General features: G+C 53.2%; 1 protein-coding gene across 2 annotated transcripts in view; it reads right to left on the bottom strand.

The window, feature by feature from the left end:
- Positions 1-17,379, bottom strand: part of CSE1L (chromosome segregation 1 like) — a 154,823-nt gene extending 137,444 nt beyond the window's left edge. The window contains exons 1-4 of one of the 2 annotated variants that reach the window (XM_075350646.1): positions 17,294-17,379; positions 15,117-15,174; positions 13,258-13,353; positions 6,626-6,768 (exon numbers count right to left, since the gene is read on the bottom strand). In XM_075350646.1, coding sequence (XP_075206761.1) covers positions 6,626-6,768; positions 13,258-13,342 — 228 coding nt within the window. In that variant the 5' untranslated portion in view covers positions 13,343-13,353; positions 15,117-15,174; positions 17,294-17,379. Of the gene's footprint in view, positions 1-6,625; positions 6,769-13,257; positions 13,354-15,116; positions 15,175-15,790; positions 15,930-17,293 lie in introns of those variants that run through there. The other variant, XM_075350645.1, reaches the window with a different exon arrangement.
- Positions 17,380-18,919: the final 1,540 nt, after the last annotated feature.

Here is an 18,919-nt window from a genome sequence, read left to right as displayed (position 1 = left end):
GCGTCCCGCTCCCACCCTGACTGGCAGGCCTGGGGGCGGGAACGAAACGAAACTAGGCCGCAAAAAGCCGGGGACTGTAGTAGTAAGCGCGGCCGTCAAATATGCACGGCCAGCGCGGAAGTCCCCGGCGCACCACAAGTCCCAGCCGCGCCGCAGTTAAAACTGACAGCAGCGGCCGGCGCGACCGTTTCCAAACCATTAACCCCTTCAGCTAGCTGAAGATAGTGTGGCACAAGCGCGCAGCGCTGTTGTCCCGGGCGCACTAACACACCCAGCAATGCTGGTGTGTGTGTGCGCGATTTGCACGGGGACACAGAGTACCTTAATGTAGCAGGGCCCTGTCCCTGACGATACTCAGCTCCATGTCCAGCAGATCCCAGGGGCTGTGGATGGAGCTCGGCCTCAGTGCCTGGAGACCGGTAAGATCCCACTTCACCCAGAGCCCTAAGGGGATGGGGAAGGAAAGCAGCATGTGGGCTCCAGCCTCCGTACCCGCAATGGGTACCTCAACCTTAACAAACACCTCCGACAAAAGTGGGGTGAGAAGGGAGCATGCTGGGGACCCTAGTATGGGCCCTCTTTTCTTCCATCCGACATAGTCAGCAGCTGCTGCTGACTAAACAGTGGAGCTATGCGTGGATGTCAGCCTCCTTCGCACAAAGCTTGAAAACTGAGGAACCCGTGATCCCACGGGGGGTGTATAGGCAGTAGGGGAGGGGCCTTACACTTTTAAGTGTAATACTTTGTGTGGCCTCCGGAGGCAGTAGCTATACACCCAATTGTCTGGGTCTCCCAATAGAGCGACAAAGAAAGGAAGGTAAGGAGATATCCTGATTGAGATGAAAAGGGGATACCACCTTAGGGAGAAATTCCGGGACCGGACGCAGAACCACCTTATCCTGGTGAAACACCAGGAAGGGGGCTTTGCATGACAGCGCTGCTAGCTCAGACACTCTCCTAAGTGATGTGACTGCCACTAGGAAGGCCACCTTCTGCGAAAGGCGTGATAGAGGGACATCCCGCATCGGCTCGAAAGGTGGTTTCTGAAGAGCCGTTAGCACCCTGTTAAGATCCCAGGGTTCCAGCGGACGCTTGTAAGGTGGGACTATGTGGCAAACTCCCTGCAGGAACGTGCGGACCTGCGGAAGCCTGGCTAGACGCTTTTGAAAAAACACGGAAAGCGCCGATACTTGTCCCTTGAGAGAGCCGAGAGACAAACCCTTGTCCATTCCGGATTGAAGGAAAGAAAGAAAAGTAGGTAAGGCAAACGGCCAGGGGGTAAAACCCCGATCAGAGCACCAGGATAAGAAGATCCTCCAAGCCCTGTGATAGATCTTGGCGGACGTTGGTTTCCTGGCTTGTCTCATAGTGGCAATGACATCTTGAGATAACCCTGAGGACGCTAGAAGCCAGGACTCAATGGCCACACAGTCAGGTTGAGGGCCGCAGAATTCAGATGGAAAAAAGGCCCTTGAGACAGCAAGTCTGGTCGGTCTGGGAGTGCCCACGGTTGACCCACCGTGAGGTGCCACAGATCCGGGTACCACGACCTCCTCGGCCAGTCTGGAGCGACGAGGATGGCGCGGCGGCAGTCGGACCTGATCTTGCGCAACACTCTGGGCAGCAGTGCCAGAGGAGGAAATACATAAGGCAGTCGAAACTGCGACCAATCCTGAACTAATGCGTCCGCCGCCAGAGCTCTGTGATCTTGAGACCGTGCCATGAATGCCGGGACTTTGTTGTTGTGCCGAGACGCCATGAGGTCGACGTCCGGCGTTCCCCAGCGGCAACAGATCTCTTGAAACACGTCCGGGTGAAGAGACCATTCCCCTGCGTCCATGCCCTGGCGACTGAGAAAGTCTGCTTCCCAGTTTTCTACGCCCGGGATGTGAACTGCGGAGATGGTGGAGGCTGTGGCTTCCGCCCACAGCAGAATCCGCCGAACTTCTTGGAAGGCTTGACGACTGCGTGTGCCGCCCTGGTGGTAGATGTACGCGACCGCCGTGGCGTTGTCCGCCTGTATGCGGATCTGTCTGCCCTCCAGCCACCGATGGAACGCCTTTAGGGCTAGATACACTACCCTTATCTCCAGAACATTGATCTGAAGGGAGGACTCCGAAGGAGAGAGTGCACCCCTGTCTGCAGCGAACGCTGTTTGTCCAGCGGAAGCTTCACTATCGCTGAGAGAGTATGAAACTCCATCCCGAGGTAAGTCAGTGATTGGGTCGGTGTCAATTTTGACTTTGGGAAATTGATGATCCACCCGAACCTCTGGAGAGTCTCCAGAGCAATGGTCAGGCTGTGTTGACATGCCACCTGGGAGGGTGCCTTGACTAGGAGATCGTCTAAGTAAGGGATCACCGAGTGGCCCTGAGAGTGTAGGACCGCCCCAACGGATGCCATGACCTTGGTGAAGACCCGTGGGGCTGTCGCCAGGCCGAAAGGCAGTGCCACAAACTGAAAAAGTGCATCGGCTCGCTCGGGGGGCGGAGATGTTCTGAAGAAACGAGTCGGAGGACGAGAGCTGAGCTCTATCCTGTAACCGTGCGACAGAATGTCCCTCACCCATCGGTCTTGGACATGTGGCCACCAGGCGTCGCAAAAGCGGGAGAGCCTGCCACCGACCGAGGATGCGGTTTGGGGAGGCCGAAAGTCATGAGGAGGCCGCCTTGGAGGCGGTTCCTCCGGCGGTCTTTGGAGGACGTGACTTAGACCGCCATGCAGAAGAGTTCCTCTGGCCCTTCTCTGACCTGTTGGACGTGGAGGAATGGGACCTGGCTGAGGGCCGAAAGGACCGAAACCTCGATTGAATTTTTCGTTGCTGAGGTCTTTTTGGTTTGGACTGGGGTAAGGACGAGTCCTTTCCCTTGGATTGTTTAATAATTTCATCCAATTGCTCGCCAAACAAACGGTCGCCAGAAAATGGCAAACCGGTTAAGAACTTCTTGGAAGCAGAGTCTGCCTTCCATTCGCGTAGCCACATGGCCCTGCGGACTGCCACCGAATTGGCGGACGCTACCGCTGTACGGCTCGCTGAGTCCAGGACGACGTTCATGGCGTAGGACGAAAAAGCTGATGCCTGAGAAGTCAAAGACACAACTTGCGGAGCAGAGGTACGTGTGACAGCATTAATCTCAGACAGACAAGCTGAGATAGCTTGGAGTGCCCACACGGCTGCAAAGGCCGGAGCAAAAGACGCGCCTATGGCTTCATAGATGGATTTCATCAGTAGCTCTATTTGCCTGTCAGTGGCATCCTTGAGCGATGAACCATCTGCCACTGATACTACGGATCTAGCCGCCAGTCTAGAGACTGGAGGATCCACCTTGGGACACTGAGCCCAACCCTTAACTACGTCAGGGGGGAAGGGGTAACGTGTGTCATTAAGGCGCTTAGTAAAGCGCTTGTCCGGAAATGCTCTGTGCTTCTGGACAGCATCTCTGAAGTTAGAGTGATCGAAAAACTCCGTGTACGTTTGGGAAACCTAAACTGGTGTTTCTCCTGCTGTGAAGCCGACTCCTCTATAGGTGGAGTTGGGGGAGAAAGATTTAGCACCTGGTTGATGGACGCTATAAGGTCATTTACTATGGCGTCCCCTTCAGGTGTATCAAGATTGAGAGCAACGTCAGGATCAGAGCCCTGAGCTGCGACCTCCGCTTCATCCTCCAGAGAGTCCTCATGCTGAGACCCCGAACAGCGTGATGAAGCCGGGGAAGGTTCCCAGCGAGCCCGCTTAGCCGGTCTGGGACTGCGGTCCGTGTCGGAGTCCTCCCCGTGGGACCTAGGTGTCACCCCAGGAGCACTCTGCTGCGCCGACCGAGAGGGGCCTGGGGGCGATGAACTCACAGTGCCCGGGGCCTGTGTAACCGATCTGGACTGCAAGGCTATCTAGTATCTTAGCAGACCATCTGTCCATAGACTGAGCCATGGATTGTGAAAGCGACTCAGAGAGTTTCTCAGCCAAAACTGCAAACTCTGTCCCTGCCACCTGGACAGTGGAAGCCGGCGGTTCTACCTGAGCCGAGGGTCCCACCAGTGCCCCAGGCTCCGGCTGAGTGAGTGCCACAGGGGCCGAGCATTGCACACAGTGAGGGTAGGTGGAACCTGCAGGTAACATAGCCGCACAAGAGGTACAGGTTGCAAAATAAACCCTTGCTCTTTGCGGACGACATGCTGTAGTCTCCTCTGAGAGTGATCACTGAGGGTATATAGCCAAAAGCAAAACAATGCGCCCGAACAGAGAAAATGTATACAAATATATATATATATATATATATATATATATATATATATATATATATATATATACACTTCGGCACCCAAGGGGGGCCAGCACCGGGTAACCGGTGTGGCTTACCGACCGCCCAAAGCGGTTGTGTGTCCACCAGATTCCCTGCCTGGGCCTCCCAGAGCTGTAGAGCTCGTTCTGAAATCCTCCACCGGCAGAAGTGATTGTAAATATGGCTGCCAGAGCTCTCAGGGGAGGAGGGAGCCGTGGGCGTGACTAATAAAGTGCGGGAATCTGGTGCCCCACAGTGCTCAGTGAGGGGGAAGGAGAACACCTAAGTATGCTCCGGCCCTCACTGCCGACATCTAGTCGACCGTCCCGCCCTTACCCCTGACTGGCAGGCCCGGGGGCGGGAGTTATGGTACTAGGCTGCAGAAGCCGGGGACTAAATTTAATAACGCGGCCGGCAAACAGGCGCGGTCGGCGCGGTAGTCCCAGTCGTCACAAAAAAACAGCAGCCGCTGCAGCGTCTGTAACACAGGCGCTCCATGCACCGTCCCCAAGGGGACACAGAGTACCTTTTAGATGCAGGGCCTGTCCCTGATGATACTCAGTCTCCTGTCCGTCAGATTCCCCCAGGGGCTGCGGAGGGAGCCCGGTCCCAGTGAATGGTGACCGGTTAGGATCCCACTTCTCCCAGAGCCTCTAAGGGATGGGGAAGGAAAAACGGCATGTGGCTCCAGCCTTTGTACCCGCAATGGGTACCTCAACCTTAACAGCACCGCCGACTTAGTGGGGTGAGAAGGGAGCATGCCGGGGGCCCTGTTGGGGCCCTCTTTTCTTCCATCCGATACAATCAGCAGCTGCTGCTGACTAAAATGGGAGCTTGAGTGAATGTGTGCCTCCTTCAATACAAAGCATAAAACCGAGGAGCCCGTGATGCACGGGAGGGTGTATAGGCAGAGGGGAGGGGTTACACTTTTTAAAGTGTAATACTTTGTGTGGCCTCCGGAGGCAGAAGCTATACACCCAATTGTCTGGGTCTCCCAATGGAGCGACAAAGAAATACTGTTTTATCACTAGGAAATCATCACTAGAGGACTAGATGTCTCATGCCAAGTAGTTCTGCTCGGTTTAACCATGCCCCAAGTGGAGGCTTTCTGCCTATGCACAGTGGACACAGACAGCTGTCATGCAGTGCTGTGAGTCGGGTAATTTAGAGCTGCAGCATTCGGAGAACTGATTTATCTGCTGCAGATAAAACAGTGATTTTATCAGAACTACAGCAAGCAGCTCAAGTACATGATACACTGATTCCAGCAATGTATCTGTCCAGACATCATGCTGCTTTCAGATTACACAGTAAAAACCTGGTGACAAATTCCCTTTAAAAGGGAACCTGTCACCAGAATTTTTGCTATTAAACTAAAAGAATCCCCTTCTGCAGCTCATGGGCTGCATTCTATAAAGGTTCAATCTTGCTACTGGCCCCCCTTTCAGACCTAAATAACAACTTTATAAAATATTACCTTTTGCTATGGTAATGAGGTTTCTGGCCCCATGGGCGGGCTGTATTTCGTTTGTTATCCCCCCTCCTGCTGCTGTTCGCCGTCACCCAGTGTTCATTTACATAGATGAGGCCGCTGCCCTCATCTTCCGCAGTGCTCCAGGAGTCTCGCGCATGCGCAGTGGCACTATCGCGGGACTGAGCACGGTTTTCAAAACGCGAGCGCCGGTGATGTTATTGCGCAGGCGCCAGATTATTGGCGGGTACTTGGATGACGCTGGTGATGACATTCACAGCGCCGCCCATAATCTCGCGCCTGCGCAATAACATCACCGGCGTTCGCAATTTGCAAACAGTGCTCAGTCCCGCGATAATGCCACTATGCATGCGCGAGACTCCCGGAGCACCTAGGAACATAAGGGCAGCAGCCTCATCTATGTAAATGAACACTGGGGGACGGCGAACAGCGGCAGGAGGGGAGATAACAGACGAAATACAGCCTGCCCATGGGGCCAGAAACCTCATTACCATAGCAAAAGGTAATATTTTATAAAGTTGTTATTTAGGTCTGAAAGGGGGGCGAGTAGCAAGATGAACCTTTCTAGAATGCAGCCCATGAGCTGCAGAAGGGGATTCTTTTAGTTTAATAGCGAAAATTCTGGTGACAGGTTCCCTTTAAGGACAGCCATTGTTACGGTATCACGCCATGAGAAGACAAAGGCGTTCTTAGGCTGCAGTCACCTCAATGGAAAAAAGCTAACAATGTGCAGTCATTATAACAGACCAGCCATCAAAGTATCCAGTCATTATAACAGGCTGCAGTCAGAGAACTGTACATTATGTATTTATGTTATAAATAACAAAGTGCTGGACAGGTACTATACACTTACAACACGCCAGTTTCTTTTGATGTAGTTCTTGAACGTTACGGAGGAGCACACTTTGATGACGTTATCTTGGGATCGCTCCACCAGGGTCAGTAGCAGGAGGGGGTAGTTCAGATTTGCTTCTACAGATTCCAGATATTTTTCAGCTAAACAGAAGAAAAATAGAAACAATAAACTGAGTGCAGCATAGTCCTAGTGATGGAGGCACTGGCCTCTCCTCACATCTATGAATGTTGTAAAGCAAAACGGTCACTGCAGCGATCGTATTATAAAGGGGACATAAGAGTGACCCTATAATAGAGGTATAAGGAGAGCTCCAGGTATGACCTTCAGGATACTAATCATCCCCCTCAACGTGCCAGACAGAGGAAGGCTACCAGTGCACAGGACTCACAGAAGTCTTTAGGGCATCACACTGCTGGCCACAATGTGAAGAAGCCCGGTCATTACAAGATACAGTATTAGAGAGGCTGCGAAAAGAAAAATTTCATGGAATGAAGGGAATTTTGTTTACTTACCGTAAATTCCTTTTCTTCTAGCTCTAATTGGGAGACCCAGACAATTGGGTGTATAGGCTATGCCTCCGGAGGCTGCACAAAGTATTACACTTAAAAGTGTTAAGCCCCTCCCCTTCTGCCTATACACCCCCCGTGCTCTCACGGGATCCTCAGTTTTGGTGCAAAAGCAAGAAGGAGGAAAAAATTATAAACTGGTTTAAAGTAGATTCAATCCGAAGGAATATCGGAGAACTGAAACCATTCAACATGAACAACATGTGTACACAAAAAACAGGGGCGGGTGCTGGGTCTCCCAATTAGAGCTAGAAGAAAAGGAATTTACGGTAAGTAAACAAAATTCCCTTCTTCTTTGTCGCTCTATTGGGAGACCCAGACAATTGGGATGTCCAAAAGCAATCCCTGGGTGGGTAAAATAATACCTCGTAATAGAGCCGAAAAAACGGCCCCTTCCTACAGGTGGGCAACCGCCGCCTGAAGGACACGTCTGCCTATGCTGGCATCCGCCGAAGCATAGGTATGCACCTGATAGTGTTTCGTGAAAGTGTGCAGGCTCGACCAGGTAGCCGCCTGACACACCTGCTGAGCCGTAGCCTGGTGCCTCAAAGCCCAGGACGCGTCCACGGCTCTGGTAGAATGGGCCTTCAGCCCTGAGAGAACCGGAAGCCCAGCCGAACGGTAGGCTTCGAAAATTGGCTCCTTGATCCACCGAGTCAAGGTTGATTTGGAAGTCTGTGACCCTTTACGCTGGCCAGCGACAAGGACAAAGAGTGCATCCGAGCGGCGCAGGGGCGCCGTACGAGAAATGTAGAGTCTGAGTGCTCTCACCAGATCTAACAAGTGCAAATCCTTTTCACATTGGTGAACTGGATGAGGACAAAAAGAAGGTAAGGAGATATCCTGATTGAGATGAAAGGGGGATACCACCTTAGGGAGAAATTCCGGAACCGGACGCAGAACCACCTTGTCCTGGTGAAAACCAGGAAAGGGGCCTTGCATGACAATGCTGCTAGCTCAGACACTCTCCGAAGTGAAGTGACTGCTACTAGGAAAACCACTTTCTGCGAAAGGCGTGAGAGAGAAATATCTCTCATTGGCTCGAATGGTGGCTTCTGAAGAACATCAGCACCCTGTTCAGATCCGAAGGTTGTAACGGCCGCTTGTAAAAAGGAACGATGTGACAAACCCCCTGCAGGAACGTGCGTACCTGTGGAAGTCTGGCTAGGCGCTTCTGGAAAAAACACAGAGCGCTGAGACTTGTCCCTTAAGGGAGCCGAGCGACGAACCCTTTTCCAGTCCAAATTGAAGGAAGGACAGGGAGGGGGGCAAGGCAAATGGCCAGGGAGAAAAAACCCTGAGCAGAGCACCATGACAGGAAGATTTTCCGCGTCCTGTGGTAGACCTTGGCGGACGTTTGTTTACTAGCCTGTCTCATAGTGGCAATGGCTTCTTGAGATAATCCTGAAGACGCTAGAATCCAGGACTCAATGGCCACACAGCCAGGTTGAGGGCCCCAGAATTCAGATGGAAAAAAACGGCCCTTGAGACAGCAATTCTGGTCGGTCTGGCAGTGCCCCCGGTTGGCCGACCGTGAGATGCCACAGATCCGGGACCACGACCTCCTCGGCCAGTCTGGAGCGACGAGGATGACGCGGCGGCAGCCGCGGCAGTCTGCCGTGATCTTGCGTAACACTCTGGGCAACAGTGTCAACGGTGGGAGCACGTAAGTAAGCTGAAACTGCGACCAGTGTTGAACTAAGGCGTCTGTCGCCATAGCTCTGGGATCTTGAGACTGTGCCATGAACGTCGGTACCTTGTTGTGGTGCCGTAACGCAATTAGGTCGACGTCCGGCATGCCCTAGCGGCAACATATCTCGTGAAACCCGTCCTGGTGAAGGGACCCTTGCTCTGCGTCCATGCCCTGGCGACTGGGAAAGTCTGCTCCCAAGTGTTCCACGCCTGGGATGTGAACTGCGGATATGGTGGAGGCTGTGGCTTCCATCCACAGCAGAAGCCGCCGGACTGTAAGCCACCGCTGTGGAGTTGTCCGACTGAATTCGGATCTTCTTGCCTTCCAGCCACTGCTGGAACGCTTTTAGGACGAGATACACTGCTCTGATCTCCAGAACATTGATCAGAAGCGAGGACTCAATGGTGAGTCCACGTACCTTGAGCCCTGTGGTGGAGAAAAACTGCTCCCCACTGAAACCTACTCACGTCCGTCGTGACCACTGCCCAGGATGGGAGAAGGAAGGAATTTCCCCTCGACAATGAAGTGGTATGCCTGAGAGAGGGAGACGTTCCTGTTGAGGAATGTCGGTTTCCTGTCTCCTTGCGTAGGAGTCCCTTTGGAGAGGACGCTGATGAACACTGCGTGAAAGGGACTGCCCCCATTGCTGCCACCATCTTCCCGAGGAAGTGCGTGGGGCGCCTCAAGGGGAGTGACTGACCTAGAGATTGCACCCCCGTCTGTAGTGAACGGTGTTTGTTCAGCGGAAGCTTCACTATCGCTGAGAGGGTATGACAACTCCATGTCAAGATATGTCAGCGATTGGGCCGGTGTCAGATTTGACTTTGGAAAAATTGATGATCCACCCGAAAGTCTGGAAAGTATCCAGAGTAGCGGTGAGGCTGTGCTGGCATGCCTCTTGAGAGGGAGCCTTGACCAGCAGATCGTCTAAGTAAGGGATCACCGAGTGACCCTGAGAGTGGAGGATCGCAAGTACTGCAGCCATGACCTTGGTGAAAACCTGTGGGGCTGTCGCCAGGCCGAACGGCAGTGCCACGAACTGCAGGTGTTCATCTCCGATGGCGAAGCGCAGGAAGCGCTGATGCTCTGGAGCAATAAGTACGTGGAGATAAGCCTCCTTGATATCGATCGATGCAAGGAAATTTCCTTGGGACATTGAGGCGATGACGGAGCGGAGGGATTCCATCCTGAACCGCTTGGCTGTTACATGTTTGTGGAGCAGTTTTAGGTCCAGGACAGGACGGAAAGATCCGTCCTTCTTTGGGACCACAAACAGGTTGGAGTAAAAACCGTGACCCTGTTGCTGAAGAGGAACCGGGATCACCACTCCTTCTGTCTTCAGAGTGTCCAGCGCCTGCAGAAGAGCATCGGCTCGCTCGGGAGGCGGGGATGTTCTGAAAAATCAAGTCGGAGGACGAGAGTTGACTCTATCCTGTGACCGTGAGACAGAATGTCTCTCACCCAACGGTCCTTAACCTGTGGCAGCGAAATGTCTGAAAGGCGGGAGAGCCTGCCTCCGACCGAGGATGCGGTGTGAGGGCCGTAGGTCATGAGGAAGCCGCCTTGGTGGCGGCACCTCCGGCGGTCTTTTAAGGGCGTGCCTTAGACCGCCATGGATCGGAGTTCCTCTGACCCTTCTGAGGACGTTTGGGCGAGGAGAATTGGGACCTGCCCGCGCCCGGAAAGGACCGAAACCTCGACTGTCCCCTTCTCTGTTGGGGTAATCTTGGTTTGGTCTGGGGTAAGGATGTTTCCTTTCCCAGGATTGGTTGATGATTTCATCCAGCCTCTCACCAAACAAACGGTCGCCAGAAAATGGCAAACCGGTTAAGCACTTTTTTGGAAGCTGAATCTGCCTTCCATTCCCGAAGCCACAAGGCCCTGCGTATTGCCACCGAATTGTCGGCTGCAACCGCCGTACGGCTCGCAGAGTCCAGGACAGCATTAATAGCGTAGGACGCAATGCCGAAGTTTGAGAGGTTACAGACGCCACTTGCGGCGCAGACGTACGTATAAGTGCGTCAATTTGCGCCTGACCCGCTGCAATAGCTTGGAGCGCCCATACGGCTGCGAATGCTGGAGCAAAAGGCGCGCCGATGGCTTCATAGATGGATTTCAACCAGAGCTCCATCTGTCTCTCAGTGGCATCCCTGAGCGAATCCCCATCTTCAACTGCCACTATGGATCTAGCCGCCAGTCTAGAGATTGGAGAATCCACCTTGGGACACTGAGTCCAGCCCTGACCACGTCAGGGGGGAAGGGATAAAGTGTATCCTTAAAGCGCTTGGAAGAAACGCTTATCCGGACAAACTCGGTGTGTCTGGACTGCCTCTGAGACGTCAGAGTGATCCAGAAACCTACTCGCTGTACTCTTGGGGGACCTTGAGAAGGTGACCCTTCTGCTGGATGAGCCTGAGAGAGAAACATCCAGCATCATTTTTATGGACGCAATAAGAGCATTCACTATGGCGTCCGCCTCAGGGATATCAAGGTAGAGAGCGGCATCAGAATCAGAATCCTGATCAGCTACCTCCTCTTCTGATACAGAGAGTCATTTCTCTGAGACCCTGAACAATGTGATGAGGTCGAGGGGGTGTCTAAGCGAGCTCGCCTAGGCGGTCTGGGACTGCGGTCCGTGTCAGAGACTTCACCCTGGGACCTATGAGACACCCCGGGGGAACATTGTTGTTCCAACTGAGGGGAATAGAGGGCAGTGATTGTACAGTGCCCATGGTCTGAGATACCAGTCTGGACTGCAAGCTAGTCTCAGAAAGTCTGTCAGTAAAAACTGCAAACTCCGTCCCTGTCACCTGGATCTGTTTGGTTGTTGTCCCTGGGACCCCTTGAGCAGAGGCCAGAACAAATGCCACAGGGGTCCACCATGAGGGTCAATGGAACCTGCCGGTTTGCACATGCGGCGCTGGCAGCGTAGTAAGCCTGTGTTTTGTTGCCCTTTGAGCCACACCACAGGGTATATGACCAGAAAATTGACTGTGCACCATACAGTGTAAAGTATAGCAAAGATATAAACTCTAAACACACTACTACACCAGTGAAATCAGCACCTCAGGTGCTGCTTACCGCCCGCTGAAGCGGTTGTGTGGCCCCCTGCACTCGTGCCTGGGTCCCCCAGAGTTTGTCTCCCCTCTGCAGCGTCCTAGGAGCTGACAGTAATGGCTGCCGGCGTCCTGAGGAGATGAGGGAGTCGTGGGCGTGACCGAGAAAGTGCGGGAGATGGAGTCACAGTGTGCACAGTGAGGGGGGTGGAGTATGCAAAGCATGCTCCAGCCCTCAGTGCTGCTCGTCCTGTGCAGCGTCCCGCCCTTCCCCTGACTGGCAGGGCTGAGGGCGGGAAGAACGGAGACTAGGCCCAAAAAGCCGGGGACTCTAGTTATAAGCGCGGCCGCCGTAAAAGCGCGGCCAGCGCAGAGCCCCCGGCGCACTACAAGTCCCAGCCGCGCCTCAGTAAAAACAATGGCGGCGGCGGTCAGCGCGGCCGTCCCCATACACAAATACACTCAGCACCGCTGCAGTGTATAATGGCACCAAAGGCGGTCAGCGCCGCAGTCCCCGGTGCACTAGCACACCCAGCAATGCTGGAGTGCTGCTGTGCGCGGTCCCCACGGGGACACAGAGTACCTCAAAGATGCAGGGCCCTGTCCCTGATCGATACCCGGCTCCTATCCAGCAGGCTCCTCAGGAGTTGTGGATGGAGCACGGCCTCAGTGCCTGGAGACCGATCCTGGATCCCACTTCACCCAGAGCCCTAAGGGGGATGGGGAAGGAAAACAGCATGTGGGCTCCAGCCTCCGTACCCGCAATGGGTACCTCAACCTTAACAAACACCGCCGACAAAAGTGGGGTGAGAAGGGAGCATGCTGGGGGCCCTATATGGGCCCACTTTTCTTCCATCCGACATAGTCAGCAGCTGCTGCTGACTAATCTGTGGAGCTATGTGTGCAGGTCTGCCTCCTTCGCACAAAGCAAAAAAACTGAGGATCCCGTGAGAGCACGGGGGGTGTATAGGCAGAAGGGGAGGGGCTTAACACTTTTAAGTGTAATACTTTGTGCAGCCTCCGGAGGCATAGCCTATACACCCAATTGTCTGGGTCTCCCAATAGAGCGACAAAGAAATTGTCTATGTATGCCCCCCCCTTTTCACATGTAAAGCACCATGGAATAAATGGTGCTATAATAAATAATAATGATATTACAGAAAGGCTGCGGATGCTGACTTGTGAATGTGATGATAATAAGGGTCTCTATGCATTGATTTGTAGAAGATAGAAGGTAAAAGAGGATTCAGCAGAACAAGAAATCTCTCCAATCTGTATACTTTCACAGCCGGGTGACACATGACATGGATGTACCTGGCCGACGCACTGCAGGGTCTGGGTCTAGTGTCTTTCTCAGATACTCAGTCAGGGCCTGCAGGTTGGCGTCACTCAGCTCCATTGTTATAAAACCTAAAATACAGAAATCACAAATGGTGCAATGAATCAACGTCGCCAAAACCAGGACATTATGGTAAAGTCATGCATGGCTCCAGCCTAGTCATATGTACACAACCTGACCAATACCTGACTGCCCCCTGTACATGAACCCTCTATGGATAAATACAGGTTGAGATTTTTTATGTCAATAGCACCCAGCCGATCACTATGTCTTATGACACAAAAAAAGGCCACAACACTCCTGGAAATGTTCTGAGCTTCCATAGAAGTGAATGCAGAGATGGACCTAAGTCTACCTTCAACCTTAAACACTATAACCTGACCCAGCAAGCCATCCCCAGCAGACCAAGATACAGAAGCTGTGGTTCTCAGGAATTCATGGAATATCAAATAGTTATCTCTTTCACGTGCTTTCAATGTGGAGATGAGAAGACAGACGCTGGCAGACACCTATAGATATGGCTTCTCTCTCCTGAGCACAAAAGGATCAGCTGTAAATGGAAACTGCTCAACCCTTATTTCCCATATTGGGGGAAAATCAGGACACCCCCATACTCATCAGATGGTAAGCCAGTTCTCCTAAATAAATGGGAAAGTTCACAGTGCATGGGAAGCAGCTGACCTTACTCTAAAGGCCCCTTTACACACAGCGACATCGCTAGTGATATCGCTGGTGAAAGCACCCACCCCCATCGGTTGTGCATCACGGGCAAATCGCTGCCACCCGTCACACATACTTAGGCTGCTTTCACACATCCGGTTTGAGCCGTGCGGCTCAATCCGGCTGTGAAACCTATGCAACGGATGCGGTAAAAACACCGCATCCTTTGCATAAGTTTTTTCACATGCGGCTCGTCCGGTTTTTGCCGCTTGCGGCATGCTACTGAGCATGCGCAGTACAAAAAAAACGCATGCGGCGGCCGGATACGGTTTTTACCGCATCCGGCATCCATAGGAATGCATTGGAAAAAGCGCTGCATCGGCCGGATGCGGCGCGATGCGTTTTTTTTGCCGGACGAAAAAACGTGCCAGGCAACGTTCGATCCGGCCGCCGCATCGGCTAAATCTGCCGCATGCGGCAAAAAACAGGCGGAACGCAAGCCCATGCAGCACAATCCGGCACTAATTAAAGCCTATGCAAGAAAAAACGCATCCGGCAGCAAAAAAAAAAACGGTTTCGTTTTTTTCAGCAAAGTGCCGGATTGTGCCGCACAGCACAAACCGGATGTGTGAAAGCAGCCTTACCTTCCTACCGACGTTGCTGTGCCCGACGAACCGCCTCCTTTCTAAGGGGGCGGTTTGTGCGGCGTCACAGCAACGTCACTAAGCGGCTGTCCAATAGAAGCGGAGGGGCAGAGATGAGCGGGCGGAACATCCCGCCCACCTCCTTCCTTGCTCATTGCGGGCGGCCACAGGTACGGTGATGTTCCTCGTTCCTGCGGTGTCTCACACAGCGATGTGTGCTGCTGCAGGAACGACAAACAACCTGCGTCCTGCAACAGCAACGAAAATTGGGAATAGAACGACGCGTCAACGATAAGATAAGTAATTTTGATCGTTAACGGTCGTTCGTGCGTGTCACACGCAACTACGTCGCTAATGAGGCCAGCTGTGCGTCACGAATTCCGTGACCCCAACGACATCTCGTTAGCGATGTCGTTGCGTATAAAGCGGCCTTAATGCTAATGGGGGCCTTTATGCCTTTTTGTACAGAGACTGGATCTCCTTATTGAGTGAGCCAGGTGATGTGATCTCTGCTCGGGATTCTCACTCACCTTTACTTATGTTGCACTCGGTTCCTTATTCTGCTGGAATCTTAGTAGAAATCACAACCTGCAAGAAATACAAATCTGATATAAGATGATGCACATAGATAATGACAAATTCCAGACCTTCAGGGAGCAAGCAACACCTCCAGCAAGTTCCGGCCATTCGCCGTAGATGCCATATTATAGGGTAGAACTCAAAACCACAGGTCACTAATACTCAACTGAGGGTGCAGAACCAGAATTCAAGCTGCTGGCACCCAGCTGATGTGGAAATACTACTACCATCATGCCCAGACAGTCACGGGCTGTCCTGATAGTAAAGGCCTGGAGCTGTAATGCTGCAGGTTGCTGACCCCTGGTATAGACAATACATTGACCATCTGATGAATTGCTGCTCTTGGCTCTGGTTTTGGAATCCAGGGCTGGATTATCAAACGCCAGATTACAGGACAGTACAGCATCAAACTCGGCAGCTGTGCCTGTGATGGATGAGCTGTGGGGCTCTGGAGTTCAGGCTGCTCCTGGTATCTGCCTGGCACATACTAATGACAATACAGAAACTGAACAACCCCTAGTACCCGTAAGGAGAGGTTGGGGGTAACGTTGTCCGTGGTGGGCACCAAGAAGCACGAGAGGTGAGGACACAGAGCAGCAAAGCTCCCCCGGCCCTCAGAACTCACCAGACCAGGGCTGAGCACTGCACACAGCTTGGATGTGACACATGAGTCTGCTCCTCCTGCAGGAAAGCTCCCCAGCCTCCATGTGAGGCCGCAGTCACATACCAGCAATGCCTCCAAGTGACAGTGAGCTGCTCCAAAGGGATGTGAAGGAGGCAGCCCCTCCACCAATCACACAGCAGGGGGAGGAGCCAAGCAGAGTTTGGTTGACATTCACTGGAAGGTTCCACCTACTGCCCAGATTCTAGGATATGTTAACCCCTCGTGCTGCTGTTCTCATCTATTACACTTACGCTGCAGAAGAGCAGGAAGAGGGGGAAGAAAAGGGGCATAAAAGAAGAGGATAAGGGTGGGGGTGGTGAAACAAGACAAGATGGCAAGGGCATGGGGGAGCAAGGACAAATGAATGGAGGAGGGAGCAAGGCAAGAGGTAACAACTACAGGTGGGGGCAAGATAAGGAGCAAAGGAAAAAAGAGGGGGGCAAGGCAGGATGACTGCAAGAGGATGAGGGGTGACAAAACAAGGGGACGACAAGAAGGTGATGAGGGGATAGTAAGGGAAGGAATCTACAAGAAGAATATGGGGACAATAAGAAGGTGGGGATGAAAACAAGGGGACGGACAAGACAAGGGAGCAACAAGAAGGGGGACAAGACAAGGGAGCAACAAGAAGGGGGACAAGACAAGGGAGCAACAAGAAGGGGGACAATACAAGGGAGCAACAAGAAGGGGGACAATACAAGGGAGCAACAAGAAGGGGGACAAGACAAGGGAGCAACAAGAAGGGGGACAAGACAAGGGAGCAACAAGAAGGGGGACAAGACAAGGGAGCAACAAGAAGGGGGACAAGACAAGGAGGTGACAAAAAGATAGGGGGACAATACAAGGAGGTGACAAAATAAGAGGACGACAAGAAGATGGGGATGAAGACAAGGGAATGGACAAGACAAGGAAGAGACAAGAAGAAGGGGGACAAGACAAGAGGCAACAAAAAGATGGGGGGACAAGCAGAATGTGGGGAGGGCAAAATAAGAGGACAACAAGAAGGTGGGGGGAGAAGACTTGCCAAGAAAAGCTGGAGACAATAGAAAAAAAAAGTGGGGGATCAAGACAAGGGGCAACAACAAGGTGGGGAGAGGAGGGTGCAACAAAAAGGTGATGGGGGCGAGACAAGGGGGTGAAATGAGGAAGAGAGGAATATAAAGTGCTAGAGGGATGACAAGAAGGAGGTGGAGACAGGAGGACGGTGACACGGGGCACCCACTGCCGTCCTTTCGGGTACATAGTATTTGGGGCAGATGCAGCGCTGGTGGCACCGGGCGCCCTCCGGCACAGCCGGCACTCGTCCCTGTATCTCCGCCTATGGGAGGTAACAGCTTTTCACACTGGGGCATTCCGGGGTTCAGGCGCCCCGCAGACTCCGCAGTGTCTCTGCTGCCCGTCAGGCCGCACACGTGTTCCGCCACACAGCCGTAACTGGACGCCGCGCGGCCCCGCTGCCGTTACCTGTCACACGGCCACGCTCCGCTCCTCAGCCTCCTGCGCAGCGGCCTCAGCACCTCACATTCAAACTCCGGCAAAATGGCGCGCTGTCCTTACTGCGCATGTGTCAGGTCACACCTCCTCACTGCGCATAGCCCTGCAGCCTCCCTCATGCGCAATGCGCATGCCCGTGGTGTATGCTCACTGCACGGGGAGCTCCGTGTGTGTGTATGTGTGTGTGTGTGTGTGTGTGTCGTGTCTCCTCCGTGTGTGTGTGGTGCGGAGAGTACGTGTCTCCTCCGTTTGTGTGGTGAGTACGTGTCGTGTCTCCTCCGTGTGTGTGGTGTGGAGAGTACGTGTCTCCTCCGTTTGTGTGGTGTAGAGAGTACGTGTCTCCTGCGTGTGTGTGGTTTGGAGAGTACGTGTCTCCTGCGTGTGTGTGGTTTGGAGAGTACGTGTCGTGTCTCCTGTGTGTGTGGAGAGTACGTGTCGTGCCTCCTCCGTGTGTGTGGTGTGGAGAGTACGTGTCGTGTCTCCTCCGTGTGTGTGGTGTGGAGAATACGTGTCATGTCTCCGTGTGTGTGGTGTGGAGAGTACGTGTCGTGTCTCCTGTGTGTGTGGAGAGTACATGTCGTGTCTCCTCCGTGTGTGTGGTGTGGAGAGTATGTGTCGTGTCTCCTCCGTGTGTGTGGTGTGGAGAGTACGTGTCGTGTCTCCTCCGTGTGTGTGGTGTGGAGAGTACGTGTCGTGTCTCCGTGTGTGTGGTGTGGAGAGTACGTGTCGTGTCTCCTCCGTGTGTGTGGTGTGGAGAATACGTGTCGTGTCTCCTCCGTGTGTGTGGTGTGGAGAGTACGTATCGTGTCTCCTCCGTGTGTGTGTGTGTGTGGTGTGGAGAGTACGTGTCGTGTCTCCTGTGTGTGTGTGTGGTGTGGAGAGTACGTGTCGTGTCTCCTGTGTGTGTATTGTGTGGAGAGTACGTGTCTTGTCTCCTCCGTGTGTGTGGTGTGGAGAGTACGTGTCGTGTCTCCTCCGTGTGTGTGGTGTGGAGAGTACGTGTCGTGTCTCCTCCGTGTGTGTGGTGTGGAGAATACGTGTCATGTCTCCGTGTGTGTGGTGTGGAGAGTACGTGTCGTGTCTCCTGTGTGTGTGGAGAGTACATGTCGTGTCTCCTCCGTGTGTGTGGTGTGGAGAGTATGTGTCGTGTCTCCTCCGTGTGTGTGGTGTGGAGAGTACGTGTCGTGTCTCCTCCGTGTGTGTGGTGTGGAGAGTACGTGTCGTGTCTCCGTGTGTGTGGTGTGGAGAGTACGTGTCGTGTCTCCTCCGTGTGTGTGGTGTGGAGAATACGTGTCGTGTCTCCTCCGTGTGTGTGGTGTGGAGAGTACGTATCGTGTCTCCTCCGTGTGTGTGTGTGTGTGGTGTGGAGAGTACGTGTCGTGTCTCCTGTGTGTGTGTGTGGTGTGGAGAGTACGTGTCGTGTCTCCTGTGTGTGTATTGTGTGGAGAGTACGTGTCTTGTCTCCTCCGTGTGTGTGGTGTGGAGAGTACGTGTCGTGTCTCCTCCGTGTGTGTGGTGTGGAGAGTACGTATCGTGTCTCCTCCGTGTGTGTGTGTGTGTGGTGTGGAGAGTACGTGTCGTGTCTCCTGTGTGTGT

Source organism: Anomaloglossus baeobatrachus, chromosome 5, assembly GCF_048569485.1.
Source record: "Anomaloglossus baeobatrachus isolate aAnoBae1 chromosome 5, aAnoBae1.hap1, whole genome shotgun sequence".
NCBI lineage: Eukaryota > Metazoa > Chordata > Amphibia > Anura > Aromobatidae > Anomaloglossus > Anomaloglossus baeobatrachus.
This window is presented reverse-complemented; position numbering and strand designations above follow the sequence as displayed.